General features: G+C 49.3%; 2 protein-coding genes across 2 annotated transcripts in view; one reads left to right on the top strand and one right to left on the bottom strand.

Moving 5' to 3' along the window:
- PTK7 (protein tyrosine kinase 7 (inactive)) overlaps positions 1-27,434 on the top strand; it is a 436,928-nt gene that overhangs the window by 348,683 nt on the left and 60,811 nt on the right. The gene's annotated exons all lie outside the window — the stretch shown is intronic.
- On the bottom strand, positions 209-21,699 carry TCTE1 (t-complex-associated-testis-expressed 1). The gene is made up of 5 exons (XM_063441573.1): positions 21,608-21,699; positions 13,182-13,400; positions 9,855-10,429; positions 7,798-8,247; positions 209-490 (listed from the first exon to the last, which is right to left on the bottom strand). Exons 2-5 carry the CDS (start codon positions 13,363-13,365, stop codon positions 314-316), a joined length of 1,386 nt encoding a protein of 461 aa, XP_063297643.1. The 5' UTR covers positions 13,366-13,400; positions 21,608-21,699; the 3' UTR covers positions 209-313.

Raw genomic sequence — 27,434 nt, 5'->3', positions numbered from 1 at the left:
TAATACAGCTCCTCGTGCTCACATTCTCTATATACCATCACGTGATAATACAGCTCCTTCTGCACAAATCCTCTATACACCATCAGCATGTTTTGGTCGTGTGCCCTTCTTGAATGAGAAAGGGAAGAACTGATTTTACATGCTTGTCAGATTCACTGGTAGGATGCAGGGTATAATATAATTATATAAAAAAACAAAACAAAGTATTAAGCGTAGGAAGAGTATAATAATGCCATTTTAAAGAAACAAGTTAAATACAGACAGGGGATGCTGCAATAGTTGGCATCACACAGCTTGTTTTGCCACCACAGAGTCAGACCCGAGATGGTGGCCTCTTCTCTAAGGCTTCTAGCCTCGCTTGCTCCTGGTTATTTTGCAGAACCTGGTTGATGAATATCTCACTTTCCTGCCCAATTTCAGTCAAGCGTAGGTCGAATTCTACAAGTGTTTTGTTGTCTGTTATTCCCTCCAGTAGTTGCTTCCCCCCATCCTAAAAATAAAGATTTTTTTGTTAATGAAGTAAACTCTAGGTAATATAGCAAACCACGTGTAAAAATCTATTTTAGCAATTAATGTTTCTCTATGAAATATGCTTTTGGCATTACAGGACGATCATGTTTCCGAATATAATAGAAACCCACAGTCACCTAAACCCTAGTTCCACATCCTCTCATTTTCTCAGTCCCTAATGACATGACATGACCCCATGCTAGACTGATCCCAGCATACCATTCCCTGTAAAGCAGTAATTAGTCTTCCCTTCAGACCATGGCCCACCTATACTAGACTAATCCCAGCATACCATTCACTGTGAAGCAGTACTGTTAGTCTTACCTTCGGACTATGGCCCACCCCACACTAGACTGATCCCAACATGCTATTCACTGTGAAGCAAAAATTAGTCTTACCTTCGGACTATGGCCCACCCCATACTAGACTGATCCCAACATGCCATTCACTGTGAAGCGGTACTGTTAGTCTTATGTTTGAACTACGGCCCACTGCATGCTAGACTGATCCCAGCATACCCTTCACTGCGAAGCAGTAATTAGTCATGCCTTCAGACTATGGCCCACCCCATACTAGACTGATCCCAACATGCCATTCACTGTGAAGCAGTAATTAGTCTTACCTTCGGACTATGGCCCACCCCATGCTATACTGATCCCAATGGCCCACCCCATGGCCCACCCCATGCTATACTGATCCCAATGGCCCACCCCTATGGCCCACCCCATGCTATACTGATCCCAATGGCCCACCCCTATGGCCCACCCCATGCTATACTGCATGGCCCACCCCATGCTATACTGATCCCAATGGCCCACCCCATGGCCCACCCCATGCTATACTGATCCCAATGGCCCACCCCTATGGCCCACCCCATGCTATACTGATCCCATGATAATACAGCTCCTTCTGCTCACATTCTCTATATACCATCACGTGATAATACAGCTCCTTCTGCTCACATCCTCTATATACCTCCTTCTGCTCACATCCTCTATAATTACTGCTTCCCTGTGAAGCAGTAATTAGTCTTACCTTCGGACTATGGACGATCCCATACTAGACTGATTCCAACATGCTATTCACTGTGAAGCAAAAATTAGTCTTACCTTCGGACTATGGCCCACCCCACACTAGACTGATCCCAACATACCATTCACTGTGAAGCAGTAATTAGGCTTACATTTGGACTATGGCCCACCCCACACTAGACTGATCCCTACATACCATTCCCTGTGAAGCAGTACTGTTAGTCTTACCTTCGGACTATGGCCCACCCCATACTAGACTGATCACAACATACCATTCACTGTGAAGCAGTAATTAGGCTTACATTTGGACTATGGCCCACCCCACACTAGACTGATCCCTACATACCATTCCCTGTGAAGCAGTACTGTTAGTCTTACCTTCGGACTATGGCCCACCCCATACTAGACTGATCCCAACATACCATTCCCTGTGAAGCAGTACTGTTAGTCTTACCTTCGGACTATGGCCCACCCCATACTAGACTGATCCCAACATACCATTCACTGTGAAGCAGTACTGTTAGTCTTACCTTCGGACTATGGCCCAGCCCACACTAGACTGATCCCAACATACCATTCCCTGTGAAGCAGCAATTAGTCTTACCTTTGGACTATGCCCCACCCCACACTAGACTGATCCCAACATACCATTCACTGTGAAGCAGTAATTAGGCTTACCTTTGGACTATGGCCCACCCCACACTAGACTGATCTCAACATACCATTCCCTGTGAAGCAGTACTATTAGTGTTAGTGCAAAAAATATCAAGTAAGTGAAGGCGCTAGTGAAAAATGATACCATAAAAGACAAGCAGCACTAATTAAGTGTAAAATAGCTCAAGAAAACACTCGGTATACCAATAGAAAAGAAAAAAAAAGGAAAAAAAAAAGGGATTCAAATTGTGAGAAATCATGGAGAGGAGGAAATGATATTTTGGATATAGGGAAAGAAGAGATGAGATGGGTGCATAGATTACAAACTTTACAACCCAAAGGATTACATATTGAATTCGATCTGTTTAATTTTTTGTAATATATTTGTATAATGATTTTCTTTTCTCTCTTCCCTTTCCCCCTCTTCTCAAGTAGGTGACATGTATAGTTCTGTATTTTTATGTTTATGGATTCAATTATAGTTTTATCTATTTATTTATTTTTTTAATTAATATATATATATATATATATATATATATATATATATATATATATATATATATATATATATATATTCCTAGAGTCTTTATATAATTTAGATACATAAATGAGAAAAGAAAAGTAAAACAAGGATTAGTTAGATTTAAAAAAAAGAAGGTAGGTATGTAGAAGAGGATAAAGGTCTAGCTGACTGCCTCAATGAATATTTTTGTTCAGTATTTACAGATGAAAATGAAGTAGAGGGACCTCAGTTAAGAAAAAGGATAAATGAGTCATTTATTACATGTGATTTTACAGAGGAAGAGGTTCTATTTCAACTGTCAAAAGTAAAGACAAATAAGTCAATGGGACCTGATGGAATACACCCAAAGCTATTAAAAGAGCTTAGTGGTGTACTAGCAAAACCATTAACAGATTTATTTAACCAATCATTGATAACAGGAGTAGTCCCAGAAGATTGGAAGTTAGTGAATGTTGTGCCCATTCACAAGAAAGGTAATAGGGAGGAGTTGGGTAACTATAGGCCAGTAAGCCTTACTTCAGTAGTGGGGAAAGTGATGGCAGCCATGTTAAAGGATAGGATTGTTGAACATCTAAAAACACATGGATTTCAAGATCAGAGACAACATGGGTTTACTTCAGGGAGATCATGCCAAACTAATCTTATTGATTTTTTTGATTGGGTAACTAAAATTATAGATCAGGGTGGTGCAGTAGACATTGCTTACCTAGATTTCAGTAAGGCTTTTGACACTGTTGCACATAGAAGGCTTATCAATAAACTGCAATCTTTAAGTTTGGATTCCAATATTGTTGAATGGGTGAGGCAGTGGCTGAGTGACAGGAAACAGAGGGTTGTAGTCAATGGAGTATATTCAAAGCTTGGGCTTGTCACCAGTTGGGTACCTCAGGGATCTGTACTTGGACCCATTCTCTTTAATATTTTTATTAGTGATATTGCAGAAGGTCTTGATGGTAAGGTGTGTCTTTTTGCTGATGATACTAAGATATGTAACAGGGTTGATGTTCCAGGAGGGATAAGCCAAATGGCTAATGATTAAGGTAAACTAGAAAAATGTCCAGCGTTGTGGCAACTGACATTTAATGTGGATAAGTGCAAGATAATACATCTTGGACGTAAAAACACAAGGGCAGAGTACAGAATATTTGATACAGTCCTAACCTCAACATCTGAGGAAAGGGATTTAGGGGTGATTATTTCTGATGACTTAAAGGTAGGCAGACAATGTAACAGAGCAGCAGGAAATGCTAGCAGAATGCTTGGTTGTATAGGGAGAGGTATTAGCAGTAGAAAGAGGGAAGTGCTCATGCCATTGTACAGAACACTGGTGAGACCTCACTTGGAGTATTGTACGCAGTACTGGAGACCGTATCTTCAGAAGGATATTGATACCTTAGAGAGAGTTCAGAGAAGGGCTACTAAACTGGTTCATGGATTGCAGGATAAAACTTACCAGGAAAGGTTAGGAAAGGTTTGGAGGAAAGACGAGACAGGGGGGATATGATAGAAACATTTAAATACATAAAGGGAGACTATATTTAAAAGAAGACTATATTTAAATACACAGTAAAGGAGGAGACTATATTTAAAAGAAGAAAAACTACCACAACAAGAGGACATAGTCTTAAATTAGAGGGACAAAAGGTTTAAAAATAATACCAGGAAGTATTACTTTACTGAGAGGGTAGTGGATGCATGGAATAGCCTTCCAGCTGAAGTGGCAGAGGTTAACACAGTAAAGGAGTTTAAGCATGCGTGGGATAGGCATAAGGCTATCCTAACAATAAGATAAGGCCAGAGAAAATTGGGCAGACTAGATGGGCCGAATGGTTCTTATCTGCCGTCACATTCTATGTTTCTATGTTTATATAAGTGTTTAATGTATTTTAATTATTGCTCCTGGTCAATTGGTTTTTTACAATATGAGATACTCTAATATTATAAGTTCTGGAATATACTTTGGTGTCTAAATTTGAATTGTATTTTAACTATGACCCTGAAACCCGACAAATGTAATTTGGGTATGGCGGAGGTACAATATTTGGGCCACCGAGTAGGATGTGGTAAGCAACGGCCGGAGCCGGCTAAGATCAAGGCCGTTGACAATTGGCCCACTCCCCACACCAAGACACAAGTCATGGCTTTAATGGGCACAGTCGGCTATTACAGACGCTTTGTACCCGACTATAGTGCCCTGGCCAAACCCCTGACCGACTTGACAAAAAATAAGCTACCCCGACAAGTCCTGTGGTCCCCGGAATGCGAGGTGGCTTTCCAAGCACTAAAGACCGCTCTGGTTAATGCTCCGGTGTTGGTTACCCCAGATCCCAACAAAAGATTAATTGTCCACACAGACGCTTCAATGTTTGGACTGGGGGCAGTACTAAGCCAGATCGGGGAGGATGGAGAGCACCAGGTGGCATACCTGAGTCGGAAGCTGTTGCCAAGGGAGGTCAGTTATGCCACCATTGAAAAAGAGTGTTTGGCCTTGGTATGGGCACTCAAAAAGCACACACCTTACCTTTATGGCCGGGCTTTCACTCTCATCACCGATCACAACCCCTTGGTGTGGCTTAACCGGGTTTCAGGGGACAACGCCCATTTGCTACGCTGGAGCTTGGCCTTACAGCCCTATGACTTTACGATTCATTATCGCCCAGGCAAGCAAAACGGGAATGCCGATGGATTGTCACGCCAAGCGGATTTAACCTCGGACTAAAAGCTCTGAACCCGTCAACCCTACTGGACCAGGAAAGGTCCAACCGAGTTGCCGGAGCAGGGAGAAAAAGGGGGGCCATTGTGAAGGACTTTTATGCAATTGCCTAGATGCTTCAGTTTAATTCTCTCCCTGCTATTTTAAGGTCTATATTGTTCGGTTCCAAATGTCAAGAATGAATGTATTCGTGTACCGAACGGGGACCACACACCCTGGGTAGCAAGTAGCAATTAGAACACAGAGAAAACCGCAACTTAACTGCTACTAGGTGGCCGCCATTCGGCATACGAACACGTGGCGAGAACAAAGGATGGCGGCCATCTTGGAACTCACGAACGCGGTCAGCTGGACTTATGCAGGGATTGCCTGGAACTAATTTCGGCACGGCAACCATGCGAACGCCCGGTCCCCACGGAAGTCCTGGATGAATACGTTCCCCTTCACAAATCAAACTGGCGTTCGGTAGATAGAATCTACCGAATGAGGGGAACATTCACAGGTAACCAGCTGAACCATACGAATGGTAGTTTTCGTGTAGTTAGATGCGAACGGAGACAGGCTCTTGCTACTGATTCTATGGAACTGTAACCCGGATACCTCCACATGGCAAGCCGGTCAAAGTTCCACACGATGCGACACGGAAACTACCGAACGGAAATTCGTGAGATTTGGATATGTGACTACCAGTATCCTCAGCTATCCAGGGATGTTAAAAGTATAATTGTATGTCTTATAGAAAGTATGTTTCTGAAAGTGTTATAAATTGTAATGTTTCTGGCCAGCAGATAATTGAGCTTTGTGTATTGTAGAAACTCAATTATCTAGCCTGGCCCAGAGGAGGAGTTTTGTGTTGCATAAATTGTGAGTTCTGTGTGCCAGTAAATCAGTCTTGTTTCAGCATTAAGCTTTGGCTCATGTGTGGATTATCCGGCGATTCCAGGGATATTTCTACTCGTGGAATATTGGGTGATTTTCTTTTATGGGAAGAAGGGAATGCTTGACAGGGATATTTTCTCCTACCGTCACAATGCCTTTCCAAACCCTCATCTATAGACCCAGTATATACCCTTGAGGGTTTTGAAAAAATATGTTCTTTGTTCGTTCACTATAAGAATTATGCCGTGCTATTTTTAATATTGTTATTTTAACTTTGGCTTAATTTTGCATTATGCTGGATTATGTAGGAATGTGTGTGCACATATTTACATATCCAAGAAAGACGTTTAGGCGATATGTCCTTAAAAGTTTTTAGAATAAGGACTTATTAAGGACCTTTTGCATTAAAACCAATCATCACAAATGCTGCTAATTACAAATCAATGGAATGGATATAAATTCACATAGAGACCAGACCCAGAAACGTGATCCGAAGAAGCCATCGAGGCGAAACGCGTCATCACGCTTTCAGACGCACGACGTCAGGATGCACCGAGTGAGCCCGTATCCTTTGGAAGTCTTGCGCCGTGTTCCAGTGCCCGAACATACTGCAGAAGTTCAACAAGGGTCTGAGGACTGGCCATACAAGGACGGAGCCAACGTGCTTTTTATTGTATGCTGCTAATAAAGGTTTGCAAATTATCCAGCTGCTGTCCTGCCTATACTATCGTGGTCCTGCATTCTGATATTTTCTGGGCTATTACAGGGAGAGCAGACTTCTACTGCTCCACTTTTGTGAGTTGGTTGGTTTATTTTTATACAATTTCTTAGCTTTTTTGACAGTTTTACACTATGTATTTTTTTTCTTTCTTTTTATCTCCCCTGTTTTATCTCCTGCGTCATACAACATCTGGGAAGATATATGTCCCCTTTTTAAAAAAGTTGTCTATGTAAGTGCTTTGTATTTTTTGCACTTTATTGTATCACTTGGTCACTTTGTTAATACACTATATAGTGTATAAAGATTTTACACTTGCAAAACGCTTTTGTATGAGCATATGCACATCAATGTATGCACAAATCACTTAAAGGCACAGCGCACTTTTTTTCTTTTCTATTAGTACTGTTAGTCTTACCTTTGGACTTGGAATATGCCCTACCTGAATAGCAAGGCTGGTTAATTTGCATATTTACGTAGATTTGCATACTGCTGTTTCTGCAGGCAGGAGAGATGTTTTGTGTTTATTATTGTCGTCCTCACCCTTTTATAAATATGTTATTAGGTTATTATAATTCCCTGTATGTTTTCTGACATGTTTTGGTTATTTGTATTTTATGAAATTTGTCACAGCAAGCTTTATGTAACGAACGCATGGGCTAGTCCCAAGTAAAATAAGGTATTGCAAGTTAGTTCCTTTTGGAACTTGTGTCCCAAGTGGATTTGTAGGGATCTCAGTGACAGAATCAGATGAAACGTACATACATACCAGGCCAATGCGGTTACATGAGAGACTGATACTCTTAATTGTCGTGTTCTGAGAGAGGACCTGAGAGAGGACTGAGGCAGTGGGCTCAGACAACTCATTGCTTCCCAAGTGAAGAGTCATAAGGCTTGTGTTGTGCAGTAAAGCTTGGCACAGAGCTTGCCCACCCTCATCCACAATATGATTTAGTCGAAGGTTGAGGCTGGTCAGGGAATTGTTCTTGGAGAGAGCATGAGCTATGGCCTGAGCCCCATTAGAACGCACATTGTTGTTGCATAGGTTCAGGATCCGCAGCTGGCTCTGGCTCATCAGTTTGCCAACAGCTCTTGCCCCACGATCTGAGATCTTGTTATGTGACAGGTCAAGGTGTACCAAGGATGGATGGTTTAACAACCTTCTGACGAGGACACGGACCTTTTCATCATCCACTTTGCTCTTGTTAAGCCTAAATACCTGGGGGGGGGGGGGGAAACAAAAAAAACACATGTTGTCAGAGGAACTCAGCACTGTCCCCCCCCCCCCCACTCTAACCAGATATCAGAAGAACATGGCACTGCTTCTTTTGCTCTAGGGCAATATCAGAGGAACTCAGCACTGTCTCTCCCACTCGAAGTAATTAGCCAAAGAGAGCAAAAGCAACCCCAAAACATTTTTAAGTACATAAATTAAAAGAAACATTTTAAACAACTAGTTTCCTCAGTATATATTAAAGAGGATCATATGGCTAGAGATATGAAAATGCTTGCAGACAAATTGTGATTTGATGTCTCAAGACAAGGTGCTACAACAGCTAAAGAAAGTTAATGTACAAAAAGCTCTGGGGCCTTACAGTATTTACCTACAAGTATTTAACCCCTTAAGGACACATGACATGTGTGACATGTCATGATTCCCTTTTATTCCAGAAGTTTGGTCCTTAAGGGGTTAAGGGGTTAAGGAGCTAAGTGTGGAAATAAGTGAACCTCTGCATTTAAGCTTTCAAGATTCTTTTATTTCTGTACTGGAGGATTGGAGGAAGACAGATGTGGTTTTTATATTCAAAAAGGGTTCAACGTCTTTGCCTGAAAATTATAGACCTGTGAGCTTAACCCCTTAGTGACCAAACTTCTGGAATAAAAGGGAATCATGACATGTCACACATGTCATGTGTCCTTAAGGGGTTAAAGGAACACTATAGTGTTAGGAATACAAACATGTATTCCTGACCCTATAGTGTTAAAAATGCCATATATCCCCACTAACCCCCTTAAATATAAATATAGTAAAATACAGATTCCTGGCTATATCCAGGCATCTGTATCGCAATAAGGAATGCATTATGCACGTACAGTGTGCCATTATAATCTTTGTCAATCCACCCCTGGCTGCTATTATCAGCACTGCATTTACCGATTCCCCCTAGGCCAGAGTAAAGTTAGTTTACAAATATTGTACCCAAGAGAGAAAAAAGACAACCAGCATTGGAAATTAGATTAAAAGATAGGATTACACAGTTGGTGAAAGTGTCCCTGCCAGGATCTCAGCTGGAAGTATAAAGTAATATAGGTCAAATAACAATGCCTAGTATCAGATCGCTAATTTCTGGTGCCTGGTAATGAGGTCTGACAATGATAACTAAATAATAGAAGACTAGGTTCTGCTGGGCCCAAGTAGATGGTAAAAAAAACAACCAAAATTGTTTCTGACAAATTTCTGCAATTAATAAAAGTCATCCTCCACTAATTTTCTTCTTAAATCACTTCACCCGGGTATACATTCCCGCTAAGGATCAAAGGTAGCTAGAAGAAAGGGAAGTACACACATTTCCTGTAGATACTGTGGTATAGCACAAATTAGCCCATTTGTGTTTCAGTCTGATTCCATCCAGCCATGACTGTCTAAAATATAAAGGCTAGACAAGCCTCTCATAGGTGTGATCAATGAGGTATGTGACACCCCACTTGGCACAATGAGCAAGAGATCTCTGCTTGGGATAATCGTTTGGGAGACCTCAAAAATATCCCCATGATTACTACACTTCACATTACGATAACATGAGTTTCCCAATCTGTGAAAGTTACCTTTAGGTTTTTGAAGATTTGAAGAGCCTTAGCAAGAGAGACGCAGTCTTGTTCTGTGAAGTTAAAGAGGTTCCACTGGAAATTAACACCACAGTCCTTTACTCCATACACCAAGTGCAGCTCTTCCAACCCATGAAGACAATTGGCAATGAGATTCAGGTCAAAGTGGTCCATGGAAGGCAGATCCAGGTCAACTTCACTTCCAGAGTCAGAAATTTCATCAACCTCACCCTCTTTTTTATCCTCCAGCTTAACAGGAGGAAGCAATTGCTGGATTTCAAGCTTTGCGACATAGTCCTTGCCAAGTTCTGCCACCTCTAAGATGGATTGTGCATCTGTTAAGTCAGGGATGAAACATTCAATGAGGTTCTGAAGGTGTCGCTCAAAGTACAGTCTCTTCCAGCTACCCCTATATTGGGAGATATCACAGACAGCCCAGCGCTGAGCACAGCAACGCTTCCAGTAGCTTTCATCACTGATCAGGTTGGCGGTGACTTTAAGAGGCAGCAATGTGGAGATCCTGTCCAGAACTTTGGTCTTGTGCTTAGGGACCAGCTTATCCAGAATAGGATTTTCTGAGGGTTGAAAGCAGAAAACTAGAATGTAATCCTTATAGTTGCATGAACCCATTTATGTTTATATTGTACTGATCTATCTAGTTTCTAATAAGCAGAGGTTGCTCAAAACAGATTTGTATGTTGTACCCACAATGGCTGCAGTTTCTAAACAGCAAGTAGTGATGGATAAAGGTATGATTAATTATATTTAATAAATTCCTGGATATTAATTCACTGTTGTTCTTAATTAATTGCTGCAATAGATCATTTGAAAATCGGATAGTAGTTACATTAGTGCATATGCAAAATAATAGCCTTTTTATTACGTGTCTGTACATAATATGAGGAGCTCTAAGACAGACACCTGGAGGATTGTGTATTATGGGAACATTCAAACAGAGTTGACACAACAGCAAGAGAAAACTGAAATAGCTTTTTGCCGATATTTGGAAATGCAGTTGTGTGAAAATTTAGCTATAAGGGGGGGTGGAGCTCGACCGCAATGCAGAATGCACGGTGATATGGCTCCTCAGTAGTTTTCTCTACAAGCTTAAACAACTAACGGAATTGCCTCTAATTCTCGACATATCGGTGCTCATACTTGTTGGAGACCAGTAGGTGCTGAAACCGACCCTTCTACTGATCGGCTCAGACTTGCTGTTGGTATACTCAAAGCGTGGGCGCAAAATAGACAGATGTTCTTCTGCTGTCCTGCATCCCCCCCTTTGGACCGCTGGGGGTCATCCCAGGAGTCCATTCTGAGGGTTGGATGCTTGCCTCTTCTCACATGGTAGTGGCAACGGCAAGTGAGGCTTGCTCTTCTCCCTCCTCATAGCTAGCAGCCAGCACAAGCAGACTGGACACCATCTTTGAAGACTTTTTGCATGGTGTATTTACTAAGCAAAGGAGAGCAGAGAACACTCCATCTAGTCGGAGCTCAACGGAGAAAGCTCCTATTCAGACCACACAAAGTGGCCTCGCCAAGAGCAGACATCAGGCGGAACGCCCAGTGGGATCAGACAGAAGTGGAAGCGGGCAGGCGGCCGGGTGCAACCTTCCCTCACTGCTAAAGTGAAGAAGAGGACGATCCCCGAAAGGGCCTAATTAAAAACAAACAAATTCCCCTTACCAGTGAGCTGCTCTCAAGTGAAGTGCCATCGTGCATATCTCTTGGTGGCTGGTTGGCTGCCCCATAACACGGTGCAGATCTTTACAATGCTGTAGGCCTCAAGATTTGGAGTAGGCTGAGAGCCTATTACAAGCTGGCTGTTTGTGTCCCACAGCCACTTTATGTTTTCTCCCTCTCCCACTCTGAACCAACTCTGCGCTGTGTTTTATTTTATTATTTCAATACCGCTTCTTCAAAAGCTCACAAATACTGCTGCCACAGGTTCCATACATTTACCAGTCCTTGTACCTGGTTATACAGGTGCAGGAATACACCAATCTGGTTCTTTCCAGAGAGTGACTTTTATCTAGAAACATTCCCTGGACAGATGACACTCTAGATTTTGTTCATTACCAGCAATGCAGCTTACAGCAGTCCATTCACACGAACTGCAGGTTCTGGACAGTAAGGTCCCCCCTGGACACTAGTGACACTCTAGTGACAATTCAGCTCCTAGGGATAACCTGGCCACACTGAAGACAATCTGTCCTTCACGCACTCACTTACACACAGTGCCCCCTCACTATCTGCACACAGACCCATATCTATATACCAATTTATTAACTCATTTAATCTAGTGGAATGTCCCAGGAACTACCAGAAAATGGGAAATGTATCAAAATGTGGAACTGCTTGGAATATTTGCTGTTTGTAGATTCATGTAGACAAGGGGTTAGACTGGTTTTATCTGTAACTGAATACCCTGCAAATGGATGATGTGTAAAAATGTACTACTGTTTTACTGTTGGCAACAGCTATGTGGACAATTATGTCTAACTAACTAACTAACTCTCAACCCCTAACACTTGACACACACGGTGGGCCAAAATTCAGAGTAGGGTTTGAGGAGTAAATAAAGTTTTTATTGCTGAACCAGTTTCAATGATTTCACATACAATGACTGCGTGTGGAGATTGGTTTGACTAGGTACCGAATGAGCTCCATTTGCCGCCTCAAAAAGTTGGGCTCTTTCGATTGCATTGTTTATAACATTAATGTTTAAGGGTCTAGTGCTCGAATGCCCAATAACTTTCTGTGAGGTCACCCCACACAGGGTGCAATTGGCGCCGATTATTTATCCGTGGATTTTCTGTACCCTGGAAATGACAGTTTTGCTTATTGATGAAGCCATTTAAATGAAAATGAGCTTCATTAGACATGAGTTAATGTATAAATTCATTGTTTACTCTGGCTAATTCATTGTTCCTTTGTGAAATTACCAATGATGAATCTCCCAAGACTAGGTTATAATATGTACCTGCAACAAAAATATCGAACTACTAACATATAAGCTATTTATCTGTCATATCCTACTCTGAGTCTTCAATATTGTTCAACAGAATTATACTAATCACTTCTCAGGTGTATTCCGATTTTAGAATATCGCTGTGCTAGGTGTTCATCTGATTTCACTGTGTTTTAAATGACTTTTGTCATTGTCAAAGGTTGGCCAATTCTCCCAAGCCTGCAAAGAGATTCTCAGGTACTGATAGAAAGCCAGATGGTCTACACACAGCATTAGAAAATTATTAAATACATGTTGAACACCAGGTCAGTCACATTGATAATCCAGGTTACATGGTTTACAGAATGGCTACTTACTCTCAAAGTTACTGACAATCTGCTGTAGACAGAGCTCGCTGAGTGGGGGTACCATGGCCAACGACCAGCTGAAGTCCTCAGTGATGACCCGCCGCATCTTTCTAAGGTCAGCAGCCGGGTTTCTTTGGAAGATGGGTAATGGAGTAGACCCCGAAACATTGCTGTCTGAAGGTAAGTCGGGCATTGTGAGGAGAGTGTGGTTATGTGTTCTGAGCGTTTCTGAGGAAGTAAGAGATACAGGTATGAAGAAAAGTACACGTGCAAGTGATGGGGCTGGGAGTCTGGGGGAGTGATGGGGCTGGGAGTCTGGGGGAGTGATGGGGGAAGTGATGGGGCTGGGAGAGTGATGGGGCTGGGAGTCTGGGAGAGTGATGGGGATGAGAGTCTGGGAGAGTGATGGGGATGAGAGTCTGGGAGAGTGATGGGGATGAGAGTCTGGGAGAGTGATGGGGATGAGAGTCTGGGAGAGTGATGGGGATGAGAGTCTGGGAGAGTGATGGGGATGAGAGTCTGGGAGAGTGATGGGGATGAGAGTCTGGGAGAGTGATGGGGATGAGAGTCTGGGAGAGTGATGGGGATGAGAGTCTGGGAGAGTGATGGGGATGAGAGTCTGGGGAGTGATGGGGATGAGAGTCTGGGGGAGTGATGGGGATGAGAGTCTGGGGGAGTGATGGGGATGAGAGTCTAGGGGAGTGATGGGGATGAGAGTCTAGGGGAGTGATGGGGATGAGAGTCTAGGGGAGTGATGGGGCTGGGAGTCTGGGGGAGTGATGGGGCTGGGAGTCTGGGGGAGTGATGGGGCTGGGAGTCTGGGGGAGTGATGGGGCTGGGAGTCTGGGGGAGTGATGGGGCTGGGAGTCTGGGGGAGTGATGGGGCTGGGAGTCTGGGGGAGTGATGGGGCTGGGAGTCTGGGGGAGTGATGGGGCTGGGAGTCTGGGGGAGTGATGGGGCTGGGAGTCTGGGGGAGTGATGGGGCTGGGAGTCTGGGGGAGTGATGGGGCTGGGAGTCTGGGGGAGTGATGGGGCTGGGAGTCTGGGGGAGTGATGGGGCTGGGAGTCTGGGGGAGTGATGGGGCTGGGAGTCTGGGGGAGTGATGGGGCTGGGAGTCTGGGGGAGTGATGGGGCTGGGAGTCTGGGGGAGTGATGGGGCTGGGAGTCTGGGGGAGTGATGGGGCTGGGAGTCTGGGGGAGTGATGGGGCTGGGAGTCTGGGGGAGTGATGGGGCTGGGAGTCTGGGGGAGTGATGGGGCTGGGAGTCTGGGGGAGTGATGGGGCTGGGAGTCTGGGGGAGTGATGGGGCTGGGAGTCTGGGGGAGTGATGGGGCTGGGAGTCTGGGGGAGTGATGGGGCTGGGAGTCTGGGGGAGTGATGGGGCTGGGAGTCTGGGGGAGTGATGGGGCTGGGAGTCTGGGGGAGTGATGGGGCTGGGAGTCTGGGGGAGTGATGGGGCTGGGAGTCTGGGGGAGTGATGGGGCTGGGAGTCTGGGGGAGTGATGGGGCTGGGAGTCTGGGGGAGTGATGGGGCTGGGAGTCTGGGGGAGTGATGGGGCTGGGAGTCTGGGGGAGTGATGGGGCTGGGAGTCTGGGGGAGTGATGGGGCTGGGAGTCTGGGGGAGTGATGGGGCTGGGAGTCTGGGGGAGTGATGGGGCTGGGAGTCTGGGGGAGTGATGGGGCTGGGAGTCTGGGGGAGTGATGGGGCTGGGAGTCTGGGGGAGTGATGGGGCTGGGAGTCTGGGGGAGTGATGGGGCTGGGAGTCTGGGGGAGTGATGGGGCTGGGAGTCTGGGGGAGTGATGGGGCTGGGAGTCTGGGGGAGTGATGGGGCTGGGAGTCTGGGGGAGTGATGGGGCTGGGAGTCTGGGGGAGTGATGGGGCTGGGAGTCTGGGGGAGTGATGGGGCTGGGAGTCTGGGGGAGTGATGGGGCTGGGAGTCTGGGGGAGTGATGGGGCTGGGAGTCTGGGGGAGTGATGGGGCTGGGAGTCTGGGGGAGTGATGGGGCTGGGAGTCTGGGGGAGTGATGGGGCTGGGAGTCTGGGGGAGTGATGGGGCTGGGAGTCTGGGGGAGTGATGGGGCTGGGAGTCTGGGGGAGTGATGGGGCTGGGAGTCTGGGGGAGTGATGGGGCTGGGAGTCTGGGGGAGTGATGGGGCTGGGAGTCTGGGGGAGTGATGGGGCTGGGAGTCTGGGGGAGTGATGGGGCTGGGAGTCTGGGGGAGTGATGGGGCTGGGAGTCTGGGGGAGTGATGGGGCTGGGAGTCTGGGGGAGTGATGGGGCTGGGAGTCTGGGGGAGTGATGGGGCTGGGAGTCTGGGGGAGTGATGGGGCTGGGAGTCTGGGGGAGTGATGGGGCTGGGAGTCTAAGGGAGTGATGGGGCTGGGAGTCTAAGGGAGTGATGGGGCTGGTAGTCTAAGGGAGTGATGGGGCTGGGAGTCTAAGGGAGTGATGGGGCTGGGAGTCTGGGGGCTTGGAGTCTGGGGGAGAAATGGGGCTGGGAGTCTGGGGGAGTGATGGGGCTGGGAGTCTGGGGGAGTGATGGGGCTGGGAGTCTGGGGGAGTGATGGGGCTGGGAGTCTAAGGGAGTGATGGGGCTGGGAGTCTAAGGGAGTGATGGGGCTGGGAGTCTAAGGGAGTGATGGGGCTGGGAGTCTAGGGGAGTGATGGGGATGAGAGTCTAGGGGAGTGATGGGGATGAGAGTCTAGGGGAGTGATGGGGATGAGAGTCTAGGGGAGTGATGGGGATGAGAGTCTAGGGGAGTGATGGGGATGAGAGTCTAGGGGAGTGATGGGGATGAGAGTCTAGGGGAGTGATGGGGATGAGAGTCTAGGGGAGTGATGGGGATGAGAGTCTAGGGGAGTGATGGGGATGAGAGTCTAGGGGAGTGATGGGGATGAGAGTGTCTGGCTGGGAGTCTGGGGGAGTGATGAGAGTCTGGGGGAGTGATGGGGATGAGAGTCTGGCTGGGAGTCTGGGGGAGTGATGGGGATGGGAGTCTCGGGGAGTGATGGGGGATGGGAGTGTGGGGGAGTGATGGGGATGGGAGTGTGGGGGAGTGATGGGGATGAGAGTCTGGGGGAGTGATGGGGATGGGAGTGTGGGGGAGTGATGGGGATGGGAGTGTGGGGGGAGTGATGGGGGTGGGAGTTATGGGGGAGTGGGAGTCTGGGAGAGTGATGGGGCTAGGAGTGTGGGGGAGTGATGGGGATGGGAGTCTGGGGGAGTGATGGGGATGGGAGTCTGGGGGAGTGATGGGGATGGGAGTCTGGGGGAGTGATGGGGATGGGAATCTGGGGGAGTGATGGGGATGGGAGTCTGGGGGAGTGATGGGGTGGGAGTGATGGGAGTGGGAGTCTGGGAGAGTGATGGGGCTAGGAGTGTGGGGGAGTGATGGGGCTGGGAGTGTGGGGGAGTGATGGGGATGGGAGTGATAGGGTGGGAGTGATGGGAGTGAGAGTCTGGGGGGAGTGATGGGGCTGGGAGTGATGGGGGTGGGAGTTATGGGGGAGTGGGAGTCTGGGAGAGTGATGGGGCTAGGAGTGTGGGGGAGTGATGGGGATGGGAGTGTGGGGGAGTGATGGGGATGGGAGTCTGGGGGAGTGATGGGGATGGGAGTCTGGGGGAGTGATGGGGATGGGAGTGTGGGGGAGTGATGGGGATGAGAGTCTGGGGGAGTGATGGGGATGAGAGTCTGGGGGAGTGGGAGTCTGGGAGAGTGATGGGGATGAGAGTCTGGGGGAGTGATGGGGCTGGGAGTGATAGGGTGGGAGTGATGGGGCTGGAAGTGATAGGGTGGGAGTGATGGGGCTGGGAGTCTGGGGGAGTGATGGGGATGGGAGTCTGGGGGAGTGATGGGGATGGGAGTGTGGGGGAGTGATGGGGATGAGAGTCTGGGGGAGTGATGGGGTGGGAGTGATGGGAGTGGGAGTCTGGGAGAGTGATGGGGATGAGAGTCTGGGGGAGTGATGGGGCTGGGAGTGATAGGGTGGGAGTGATGGGGCTGGGAGTGATAGGGTGGGAGTGATGGGGCTGGGAGTGTGGGGGAGTGATGGGGCTGGGAGTGTGGGGGAGTGATGGGGCTGGGAGTCTAGGGGAGTGATGGGGATGGGAGTGTGGGGGAGTGATGGGGCTGGGAGTCTGGGGGAGTGATGGGGGTGGGAGTGTGGGGGAGTGAGGGGGTGGGAGCCTGGGGGAGTGATGGGGCTGGGAGTCTGGGGGAGTGAGGGGGCTGGGAGTCTAGGGGAGTGAGAGTCTGGGAGAGTGATGGGGCTAGGAGTGTGGGGGAGTGATGGGGATGGGAGTCTGGGGGAGTGATGGGGATGGGAGTCTGGGGGAGTGATGGGGATGGGAGTCTGGGGGAGTGATGGGGATGGGAGTGTGGGGGAGTGATGGGGATGGGAGTCTGGGGGAGTGATGGGGATGGGAGTCTGGGGGAGTGATGGGGTGGGAGTGATGGGAGTGGGAGTCTGGGAGAGTGATGGGGCTAGGAGTGTGGGGGAGTGATGGGGATGGGAGTGATAGGGTGGGAGTGATGGGAGTGAGAGTCTGGGGGGAGTGATGGGGCTGGGAGTGATGGGGGTGGGAGTTATGGGGGAGTGGGAGTCTGGGAGAGTGATGGGGCTAGGAGTGTGGGGGAGTTATGGGGATGGGAGTGTGGGGGAGTGATGGGGATGGGAGTCTGGGGGAGTGATGGGGATGGGAGTCTGGGGGAGTGATGGGGATGGGAGTCTGGGGGAGTGATGGGGATGAGAGTCTGGGGGAGTGATGGGGTGGGAGTGATGGGAGTGGGAGTCTGGGAGAGTGATGGGGATGAGAGTCTGGGGGAGTGATGGGGCTGGGAGTGATAGGGTGGGAGTGATGGGGCTGGGAGTGATAGGGTGGGAGTGATGGGGCTGGGAGTGATGGGGTGGGAGTGATGGGGCTGGGAGTCTGGGGGAGTGATGGGGATGGGAGTCTGGGGGAGTGATGGGGATGGGAGTGTGGGGGAGTGATGGGGATGAGAGTCTGGCGGAGTGATGGGGTGGGAGTGATGGGAGTGGGAGTCTGGGAGAGTGATGGGGATGAGAGTCTGGGGGAGTGATGGGGCTGGGAGTGATAGGGTGGGAGTGATGGGGCTGGGAGTGATAGGGCTGGGAGTGATGGGGCTGGGAGTGATAGGGTGGGAGTGATAGGGTGGGAGTGATAGGGTGGGAGTGATGGGGATGGGAGTGATAGGGTGGGAGTGATGGGGCTGGGAGTGTGGGGGAGTGAGGGGGCTGGGAGTCTAGGGGAGTGATGGGGATGGGAGTGTGGGGGAGTGATGGGGCTGGGAGTCTGGGGGAGTGATGGGGATGGGAGTCTGGGGGAGTGATGGGTGTGGGAGTGTGGGGGAGTGAGGGGGTGGGAGCCTGGGGGAGTGAGGGGGCTGGGAGTCTGGGGGAGTGAGGGGGCTGGGAGTCTGGGGGAGTGATGGGGCTGGGAGTCTGGGGGAGTGATGGGGCTGGGAGTGTGGGGGAGTGATGGGGCTGGGAGTCTGGGGGAGTGATGGGATGAGAGTCTGGGGGAGTGATGGGGCTGGGAGTGATAGGGTGGGAGTGATGGGGCTGGGAGTGATAGGGTGGGAGTGATAGGGTGGGAGTGATAGGGTGGGAGTGATAGGGTGGGAGTGATAGGGTGGGAGTGATAGGGTGGGAGTGATAGGGTGGGAGTGATGGGGATGGGAGTGTGGGGGAGTGATGGGGTGGGAGTGTGGGGGAGTGATGGGGCTGGGAGTGTGGGGGAGTGATGGGGCTGGGAGTCTGGGGGAGTGATGGGGATGGGAGTCTGGGGGAGTGATGGGGATGGGAGTCTGGGGGAGTGATGGGGATGAGAGTCTGGGGGAGTGATGGGGCTGGGAGTGATAGGGTGGGAGTGATGGGGCTGGGAGTGATAGGGTGGGAGTGATAGGGTGGGAGTGATAGGGTGGGAGTGATAGGGTGGGAGTGATGGGGATGGGAGTGTGGGGGAGTGATGGGGGAGTGATGGGGCTGGGAGTGTGGGGGAGTGAGGGGGCTGGGAGTCTAGGGGAGTGATGGGGCTGGGAGTCTAGGGGAGTGATGGGGCTGGGAGTCTAGGGGAGTGATGGGGCTGGGAGTCTGGGGGAGTGATGGGGATGGGAGTCTGGGGGAGTGATGGGGATGGGAGTCTGGGGGAGTGATGGGGATGGGAGTCTGGGGGAGTGATGGGGATGGGAGTCTGGGGGAGTGATGGGTGTGGGAGTGTGGGGGAGTGAGGGGGTGGGAGCCTGGGGGAGTGATGGGGCTGGGAGTCTGGGGGAGTGAGGGGCTGGGAGTCTGGGGGAGTGATGGGGCTGGGAGTCTGGGGGAGTGATGGGGCTAGGAGTCTCGGGGAGTGATGGGGATGAGAGTCTCGGGGAGTGATGGGGATGAGAGTCTCGGGGAGTGATGGGGATGAGAGTCTGGGGGAGTGAGGGGCTGGGAGTCTGGGGGAGTGAGGGGCTGGGAGTCTGGGGGAGTGAGGGGCTGGGAGTCTGGGGGAGTGAGGGGGCTGGGAGTCTGGGGGAGTGATGGGGCTGGGAGTCTGGGGGAGTGATGGGGCTGGGAGTCTGGGGGAGTGATGGGGCTGGGAGTCTGGGGGAGTGATGGGGATGAGAGTCTGGGGGAGTGATGGGGATGGGAGTCTCGGGGGAGTGATTGGAGTGATGGGGATGAGAGTCTAGGGGAGTGATGGGGCTGGGAGTCTGGGGGAGTGATGGGGCTGGGAGTCTGGGGGAGTGATGGGGCTGGGAGTCTGGGGGAGTGATGGGGCTGGGAGTCTGGGGGAGTGATGGGGCTGGGAGTCTGGGGGAGTGATGGGGCTGGGAGTCTGGGGGAGTGATGGGGCTGGGAGTCTGGGGGAGTGATGGGGATGAGAGTCTGGGGGAGTGAGGGGGCTGGGAGTCTGGGGGAGTGAGGGGCTGGGAGTCTGGGGGAGTGATGGGGCTGGGAGTCTGGGGGAGTGATGGGGCTGGGAGTCTGGGGGAGTGATGGGGCTGGGAGTCTGGGGGAGTGATGGGGCTGGGAGTCTGGGGGAGTGATGGGGCTGGGAGTCTGGGGGAGTGATGGGGCTGGGAGTCTGGGGGAGTGATGGGGCTGGGAGTCTAAGGGAGTGATGGGGCTGGGAGTCTAAGGGAGTGATGGGGCTGGGAGTCTGGGGGAGTGATGGGGCTGGGAGTCTGGGGGAGTGATGGGGCTGGGAGTCTAGGGGAGTGATGGGGATGGGAGTCTAGGGGAGTGATGGGGCTGGGAGTCTGGGGGAGTGATGGGGCTGGGAGTCTGGGGGAGTGATGGGGCTGGGAGTCTAGGGGAGTGATGGGGCTGGGAGTCTGGGGGAGTGATGGGGCTGGGAGTCTGGGGGAGTGATGGGGCTGGGAGTCTAGGGGAGTGATGGGGCTGGGAGTCTGGGGGAGTGATGGGGCTGGGAGTCTGGGGGAGTGATGGGGCTGGGAGTCTGGGGGAGTGATGGGGCTGGGAGTCTGGGGGAGTGATGGGGCTGGGAGTCTGGGGGAGTGATGGGGCTGGGAGTCTGGGGGAGTGATGGGGCTGGGAGTCTGGGGGAGTGATGGGGCTGGGAGTCTGGGGGAGTGATGGGGCTGGGAGTCTGGGGGAGTGATGGGGCTGGGAGTCTGGGGGAGTGATGGGGCTGGGAGTCTGGGGGAGTGATGGGGCTGGGAGTCTGGGGGAGTGATGGGGCTGGGAGTCTAAGGGAGTGATGGGGCTGGGAGTCTAGGGGAGTGATGGGGATGGGAGTCTAGGGGAGTGATGGGGCTGGGAGTCTGGGGGAGTGATGGGGCTGGGAGTCTGGGGGAGTGATGGGGCTGGGAGTCTAGGGGAGTGATGGGGCTGGGAGTCTGGGGGAGTGATGGGGCTGGGAGTCTGGGGGAGTGATGGGGCTGGGAGTCTGGGGGAGTGATGGGGCTGGGAGTCTGGGGGAGTGAGGGGCTGGGAGTCTGGGGGAGTGATGGGGCTGGGAGTCTAAGGGAGTGATGGGGCTGGGAGTCTAAGGGAGTGATGGGGCTGGGAGTCTGGGGGAGTGATGGGGCTGGGAGTCTGGGGGAGTGATGGGGCTGGGAGTCTAGGGGAGTGATGGGGATGGGAGTCTAGGGGAGTGATGGGGCTGGGAGTCTGGGGGAGTGATGGGGCTGGGAGTCTGGGGGAGTGATGGGGCTGGGAGTCTAGGGGAGTGATGGGGCTGGGAGTCTGGGGGAGTGATGGGGCTGGGAGTCTGGGGGAGTGATGGGGCTGGGAGTCTAGGGGAGTGATGGGGCTGGGAGTCTGGGGGAGTGATGGGGCTGGGAGTCTGGGGGAGTGATGGGGCTGGGAGTCTAGGGGAGTGATGGGGCTGGGAGTCTGGGGGAGTGATGGTGGCTGGGAGTCTGGGGGAGTGATTGGAGTGATGGGGGTGGGGGTACCTGCTCCCCCCTGCGGATGGTGGCGGCAGTCTGAGACGGAGGCTGTTTACTGTCTCCATGGTGACGCTCCAATCTGTATCCGGGATCCGCCAGCTCGGGCAGTGATTGGCTGCGATGAATATCAGGGTCACGTGACCCGCACAGCGGCTGGAAATACTCGCCCAGAGCATCATGGGAGCTTTCTGATTGGTCAATAAAGACAGACTGACTGACTGACTGACTGACTGACTGACTGACTGACTGACTGACTGACTGACTGACTGACTGATATACTGACTGATATACTGACTGACTGACATACTGACTGACTGACTGATATACTGACTGATATACTGACTGACTGACATACTGACTGACTGACTGATATACTGACTGACTGACTGACTGACTGACTGACTGACTGACTGACTGACTGACTGACTGACTGACTGACTGACTGACTGACTGACTGACTGACTGACTGATATACTGACTGACTGACTGACTGACTGACTGATATACTGACTGACTGACATACTGACTGACTGACTGATATACTGACTGATATACTGACTGACTGACATACTGACTGACTGACTGATATACTGACTGACTGACATACTGACTGACTGACTGATATACTGACTGATATACTGACTGACTGACATACTGACTGACTGACTGACATACTGACTGACTGATATACTGACTGACTGATATACTGACTGACTGACTGACTGATATACTGACTGACTGACATACTGACTGACTGACTGATATACTGACTGATATACTGACTGACTGACATACTGACTGACTGACTGATATACTGACTGACTGACATACTGACTGACTGACTGATATACTGACTGATATACTGACTGACTGACATACTGACTGACTGACTGACATACTGACTGACTGACATACTGACTGACTGATATACTGACTGACTGATATACTGACTGATATACTGACTGATATACTGACTGACTGACTGATATACTGACTGATATACTGACTGACTGATTGGTTACCCGAATCGTGACATTACAACAGAGCCAAAATGGAACCTGCTGACATTCCACAGTTATTGGTTAATCAGGAAGCCAGAATGGATGGTTTGGACCACCGGATGGGCCAATTTGCTCAGGCTTTACAAATCATACTGGATCGTACCGCTCACTTGCAGCCTGGTGTCCAAGTAGCAGTTGCTACGACGCCAGACCCTGTTCTTGAGTCAGTACCCCCTCCTGCTCATGTAGTGCAAATGACGCCACCACAGCGTTATAGTGGTGATCCGTCATTATGTCGTGGTTTCCTCAACCAAATTGATATCCATTTAGTAGTGAATCCTCATTCCTATCCCACTGATAGAGCCAAGATTGCTTTCCTTATTAACCATCTGTAACGGAACTGCTGGCACCCCGACCGGGTACCCTCCGCTGACGGATGCTCCTAGTGCTTTCCGAGGTCTCCAAGCACTCCACCAGACACCATAACCACTGTAGACTCCCACGAACCGCCGCAGCTTGGTTGGGGTCTCGCCACGCTACCCACTCTGGACCCAAGACCAGGGTCTAGCTTCCAGTAGATGGACCTCTCCGAATTCCAGAGAGCAGGCACAGGAACAGCTCTTAGCAGAGCTCAGCGATAATACCCTGGGGAGTATAGTGATTATAGCAATCCCCAGAGTGTAGTTCTCCAATCCCCCAAACATGAGCCGAAACTTCATGAAGGTACAAGATGATCTGAGGTGCTAGCACACCCAGTCTGCTTTTATTTCCATCTTACACATATAAGACCGCCCACAGGGAGGGACAAACAACCAATAGCATAATGGTTACAACCCCCAGGTTCCCTCCTCTCAGATAACCAGTTAACATAATTATTACAGCCAGGGAAAATACAGTTTTTATACATGTGCTATAACTTTAAAACCATACATCTAATATTCATAACATTACATATTTAGAATCAGCACACTTTAAACATACACCCTTCCAAAAATCAGCCAAATCCCTCCAGTGGATCAAAAGTTAGCTGGAGGTCCCTTTATGACCGACCGCAAGCACATTTTCCTGCCCAAAACAGTTCCATAGATTTGGGCTGTGCGGCCGGTCAATTTCATGCCGAAAAACGACTAAGTCCCATTTCGAACGGGACTTAGTCTCTCGAGGTGAAAAACGAAATGATGGAGAAGGTAAGGGTCAGCGGTGTTCGGCAAAATGTGTAGCCGATTTCAGTTCCACAGAATCTTTAGCATACACCGCTGACCGCATTTGAATGAACAAAGATGGCCGCCGCCACGTGCAATTAACCTGCAGTAACCTCACAGCCTGGGAGGTAAATTGCCTGCACACTTTAACTTCTGGGTGGTCCGCCTGTGTGGTACTTGGTTCAGTAAGCCCTATTTACTGAACCAAGTGGGAGAGAGCCAGGGGCAAGTTATTTTACAGGTCTGGGGACATAGTCTTAAAGGAGCATTGTTCAGCAAAGTCTCAATATGTCCCCAGACAGTTCTTAAAGGGCCAGCAGTCGCACAATAAAATACAATATGCCCAAATGATGCACCTGAAGGGCCAAATTTCCCAGGGGCCATAGTCAGCAGGTAGGAGGCTAGCAAACAGGCTTCTCCAGGGCCCAGTGGCGAGGTTGGTTTCGTCACACCATCTATTCGGGAAAGCTTTAGCATGGGCTAATCCCATATGGGAAAATACGTCCCCTACATCCTTTGCTGAGCTTTTGACAGCCTTTAAACTTACTTTCGATCTACCCGGTAGGGTTGCTTCTGCTGGCAAAGCTCTGCTTAGGGTTCGACAAGGGAACAGATCGGTTGCGGATTACGCTATTGAATTCCGCACTATAGCAGCTGCAGTGGTTTGGAATAATGACGCTCTCGTAACAGCCTTTCATGAGGGTTTGGCCGCTTACATCCTGGACGAAATAACGTCCAGGGAATTGCCTGTCCTTCTGGATGATCTTATTGATTATATCATCCATATTGATAATCATATTAGAGAGAGACGTAGTCAGAGGCGTATGTATACACAGATGTTACCTGCTTTACCCAATACCACGCTACTAGCATTACCCCCTTCTAGCCAACCTCCCCCTGAACCCATGCAATTGGGTGCTACTGGGTTAACTGAGGTTGAAAAATCATATCGAAGAAGGGAAGGGTTATGCCTTTACTGTGGGAAAAGGGGACATCTTCTAAGGACCTGCCCTGAATTGCAGGGAAAACTTCAGCACCTAAGGCCTATAGAGGGGTCGGCCTCGAGTGTTATGTCGTTTTCCCCTCACGTCCCCATCTCTAGACCGTTTATTACGGTTACCCTTTTTGTTTGAAATACTACTGTGATTACCAAAGCTAGATTGATAGATTCAGGGGCTGCTGACAATCTTATGGATGAGAGTTTTGCTAAAACCGCATCTGTGACTCCCTTGGCCGTGGAGGCCATAGACGGTAGACCACTGGAGAAACCTCTGGTGACCCATGAGACCCAAGAACTGGTTATGTCTGTAGGTGCCTTGCACAATGAAAGATTGTCCTTTCAAATTATCGACTCACCTACAGCCTCTATCGTTTTGGGCTTCCCCTGGTTGGTTAAACACAACCTGTAACGGACCGTTTCAGTAGACAAGGGGTTAAAATCCGTTTAGGCGATATGCCCCTTTCTGAGAGAGAGGCACAGCTACTGCAGAACACCACACTCCCGAACTGGATACAAAATAGCACTCCAAACTGGAACCTCACGAATAGCTGCTAGCAGACGAACAGGAAAAGCTCCCAAGCGGCTTACACTCCTGGCAGTCAGTCCCTATCAGCATACAGTGAACCCCCCCAAGAACGAGACGAGGCTCCGTGTTGAGGGTCAAGCAGTGGTCTGAGGTGCTGGGGCACCCAGTCTGGTTTTTATTACATGAGTACACATACAGGCCACACCCAGGGGGAGGCATAAAATAACCAATAGTATCACGGGTGCAACCCCCACATCCCCTCCCCTTAGTGTGACACATAATCCCATTATACATACAGTAAAAATACAGTTTCCACACATACTCTGTAACTTTAAAACCATACATCACATTCACATAAAAATACATATCCTCAATCAATCCATTCAGGGGAACAACATATTAAAAAATGGCATGAATCAGACCAGGGGTTCAAAAGTTAGTAAAAGTATCTTTTGTTCCCCCTGCCTGGCAGAAAAACATCCCCACAATGCATCCTGGTTTCCTCCCTTCTGCCCTGGAGATAATTGGAGAAGTAATCCAATTATCCAGGACTAGAGGCAGACTCCATTAACCACATGGTTGCAAAACGACATAAAACACTTTAAAATGCATAAAGTCACATTTTACACACAACACACAGACATTTCACATATCCCCAGATAGGTCAAGTCTGAGTGCACATTATTAGGTGAATGGCACTCAGACCAACCGAATAAAGTTTAATCACCATAGAGCCAAAGTCTTTAATAACACGAATAGGCTCCATGGCATAGCTATCTGGGTTACCACAGCTCACACAGGGCAAGCACCAAATGACCCCACTGTATTTAAAGGGCCAGAGTGAGTGACATACACTCTGGTATGGCCGAATACTGTTTTTAAAGGGCCCAATCTCCCAGGGCCATAGTCCAAAGGCAGCAGGCGGGCAGCCAGGCTTCTCCAATGCAATGTGGCGAGATTGCTCTTGTCACACAACCCAATGATTGATTGGGGTTGTTTGGAGATTCTCTCCTGGGGGAAGTCTTGTCAAAGAGATTGTATGACTCGTGTTTGTCCTGTTAGCTTGCTTAATATGCCCACAGCCAAACCACTTTATGTTTCTGTCCCTCCTGTGTATGCAGACCTAGCAAAGGTCATAGAGAATAATCAAAAAAAGAAAAAAATGACATTCTACCTGTGTATGATTTACTGAGAGGATTGTAGGCTTAAAAAGTAACTTTTAATAAATAAATCTAAAATAAAAATATATTAAAGAAAAATCATATGAACAACAGGAGTGGGTGGAGACTATACAGTGAGTAAAACTCTGACTACTTATACAAGCTGTAAAAGTGTATACATAACACTAATGCTGAAGCAATACTGTTTTGCTACAATATAACATCAGTGTATTCCCAAGTAATATAGGGGCTCTGGACACATACTGACACATTATTGATGTCGGCACCTAACTCTCTGCTTATCAATTGCTAAATTACCGATATCAAGTTCTTTCATGTCCAGCATCTCAGGAGTGCACATTGGAGACTCTTAACACTAATTTTATGTGCTCTGTACATACTTTATTTCTCTTTCTTTTTCCTTTATTGTGTTTATGGGGGGAGATTGATAAGACCAGGCATTTTATTAAGGGGTGCCCTCGAAGGCACAAGACTCAGGAATCGTTATTCTATATGCCTTCCTCTGTCACTGTCTGTATATTTTCTACTACCTAGGCAACCTGTTCAAAACTGTTTGCAAACCCTCTCTTTATACTTTGACCTACTATTTAGATGCAGCTAGCACTTAGGCAACTTGTGTGACTTTTAACCAGTTAACTGCTGCCTGTCAGCAGTCCTTCACAGGTGAGCTACTACTTTGTGCTCCACTGTGGTCAAGCATAAGATAACTCAGTGCAGGCAGCCGTTGTTACACTAGAGTATACTGCTAGGTGTCTTGGAGAAAAAACGGAGCCAGGTCAGCAACCCCTTATTTTACACTTTACTGCTTGACAGCAACCTTAATTTATTATCAATACGCTGCTATGATCTAGGCAGCTTTTGTGATATTTAACTGGCTAATCACCGTCTGTCAGAAATCTGTCTGAGCTGAACCATTATCTTGG

The sequence above is a fragment of the Pelobates fuscus genome, chromosome 2 (genome assembly GCF_036172605.1).
Source record: "Pelobates fuscus isolate aPelFus1 chromosome 2, aPelFus1.pri, whole genome shotgun sequence".
Classification (NCBI taxonomy): Eukaryota; Metazoa; Chordata; class Amphibia; order Anura; family Pelobatidae; genus Pelobates; species Pelobates fuscus.
The sequence above is the reverse complement of the archived record's forward strand: the minus strand, read 5'-3'. Positions and strand labels throughout refer to the sequence as shown.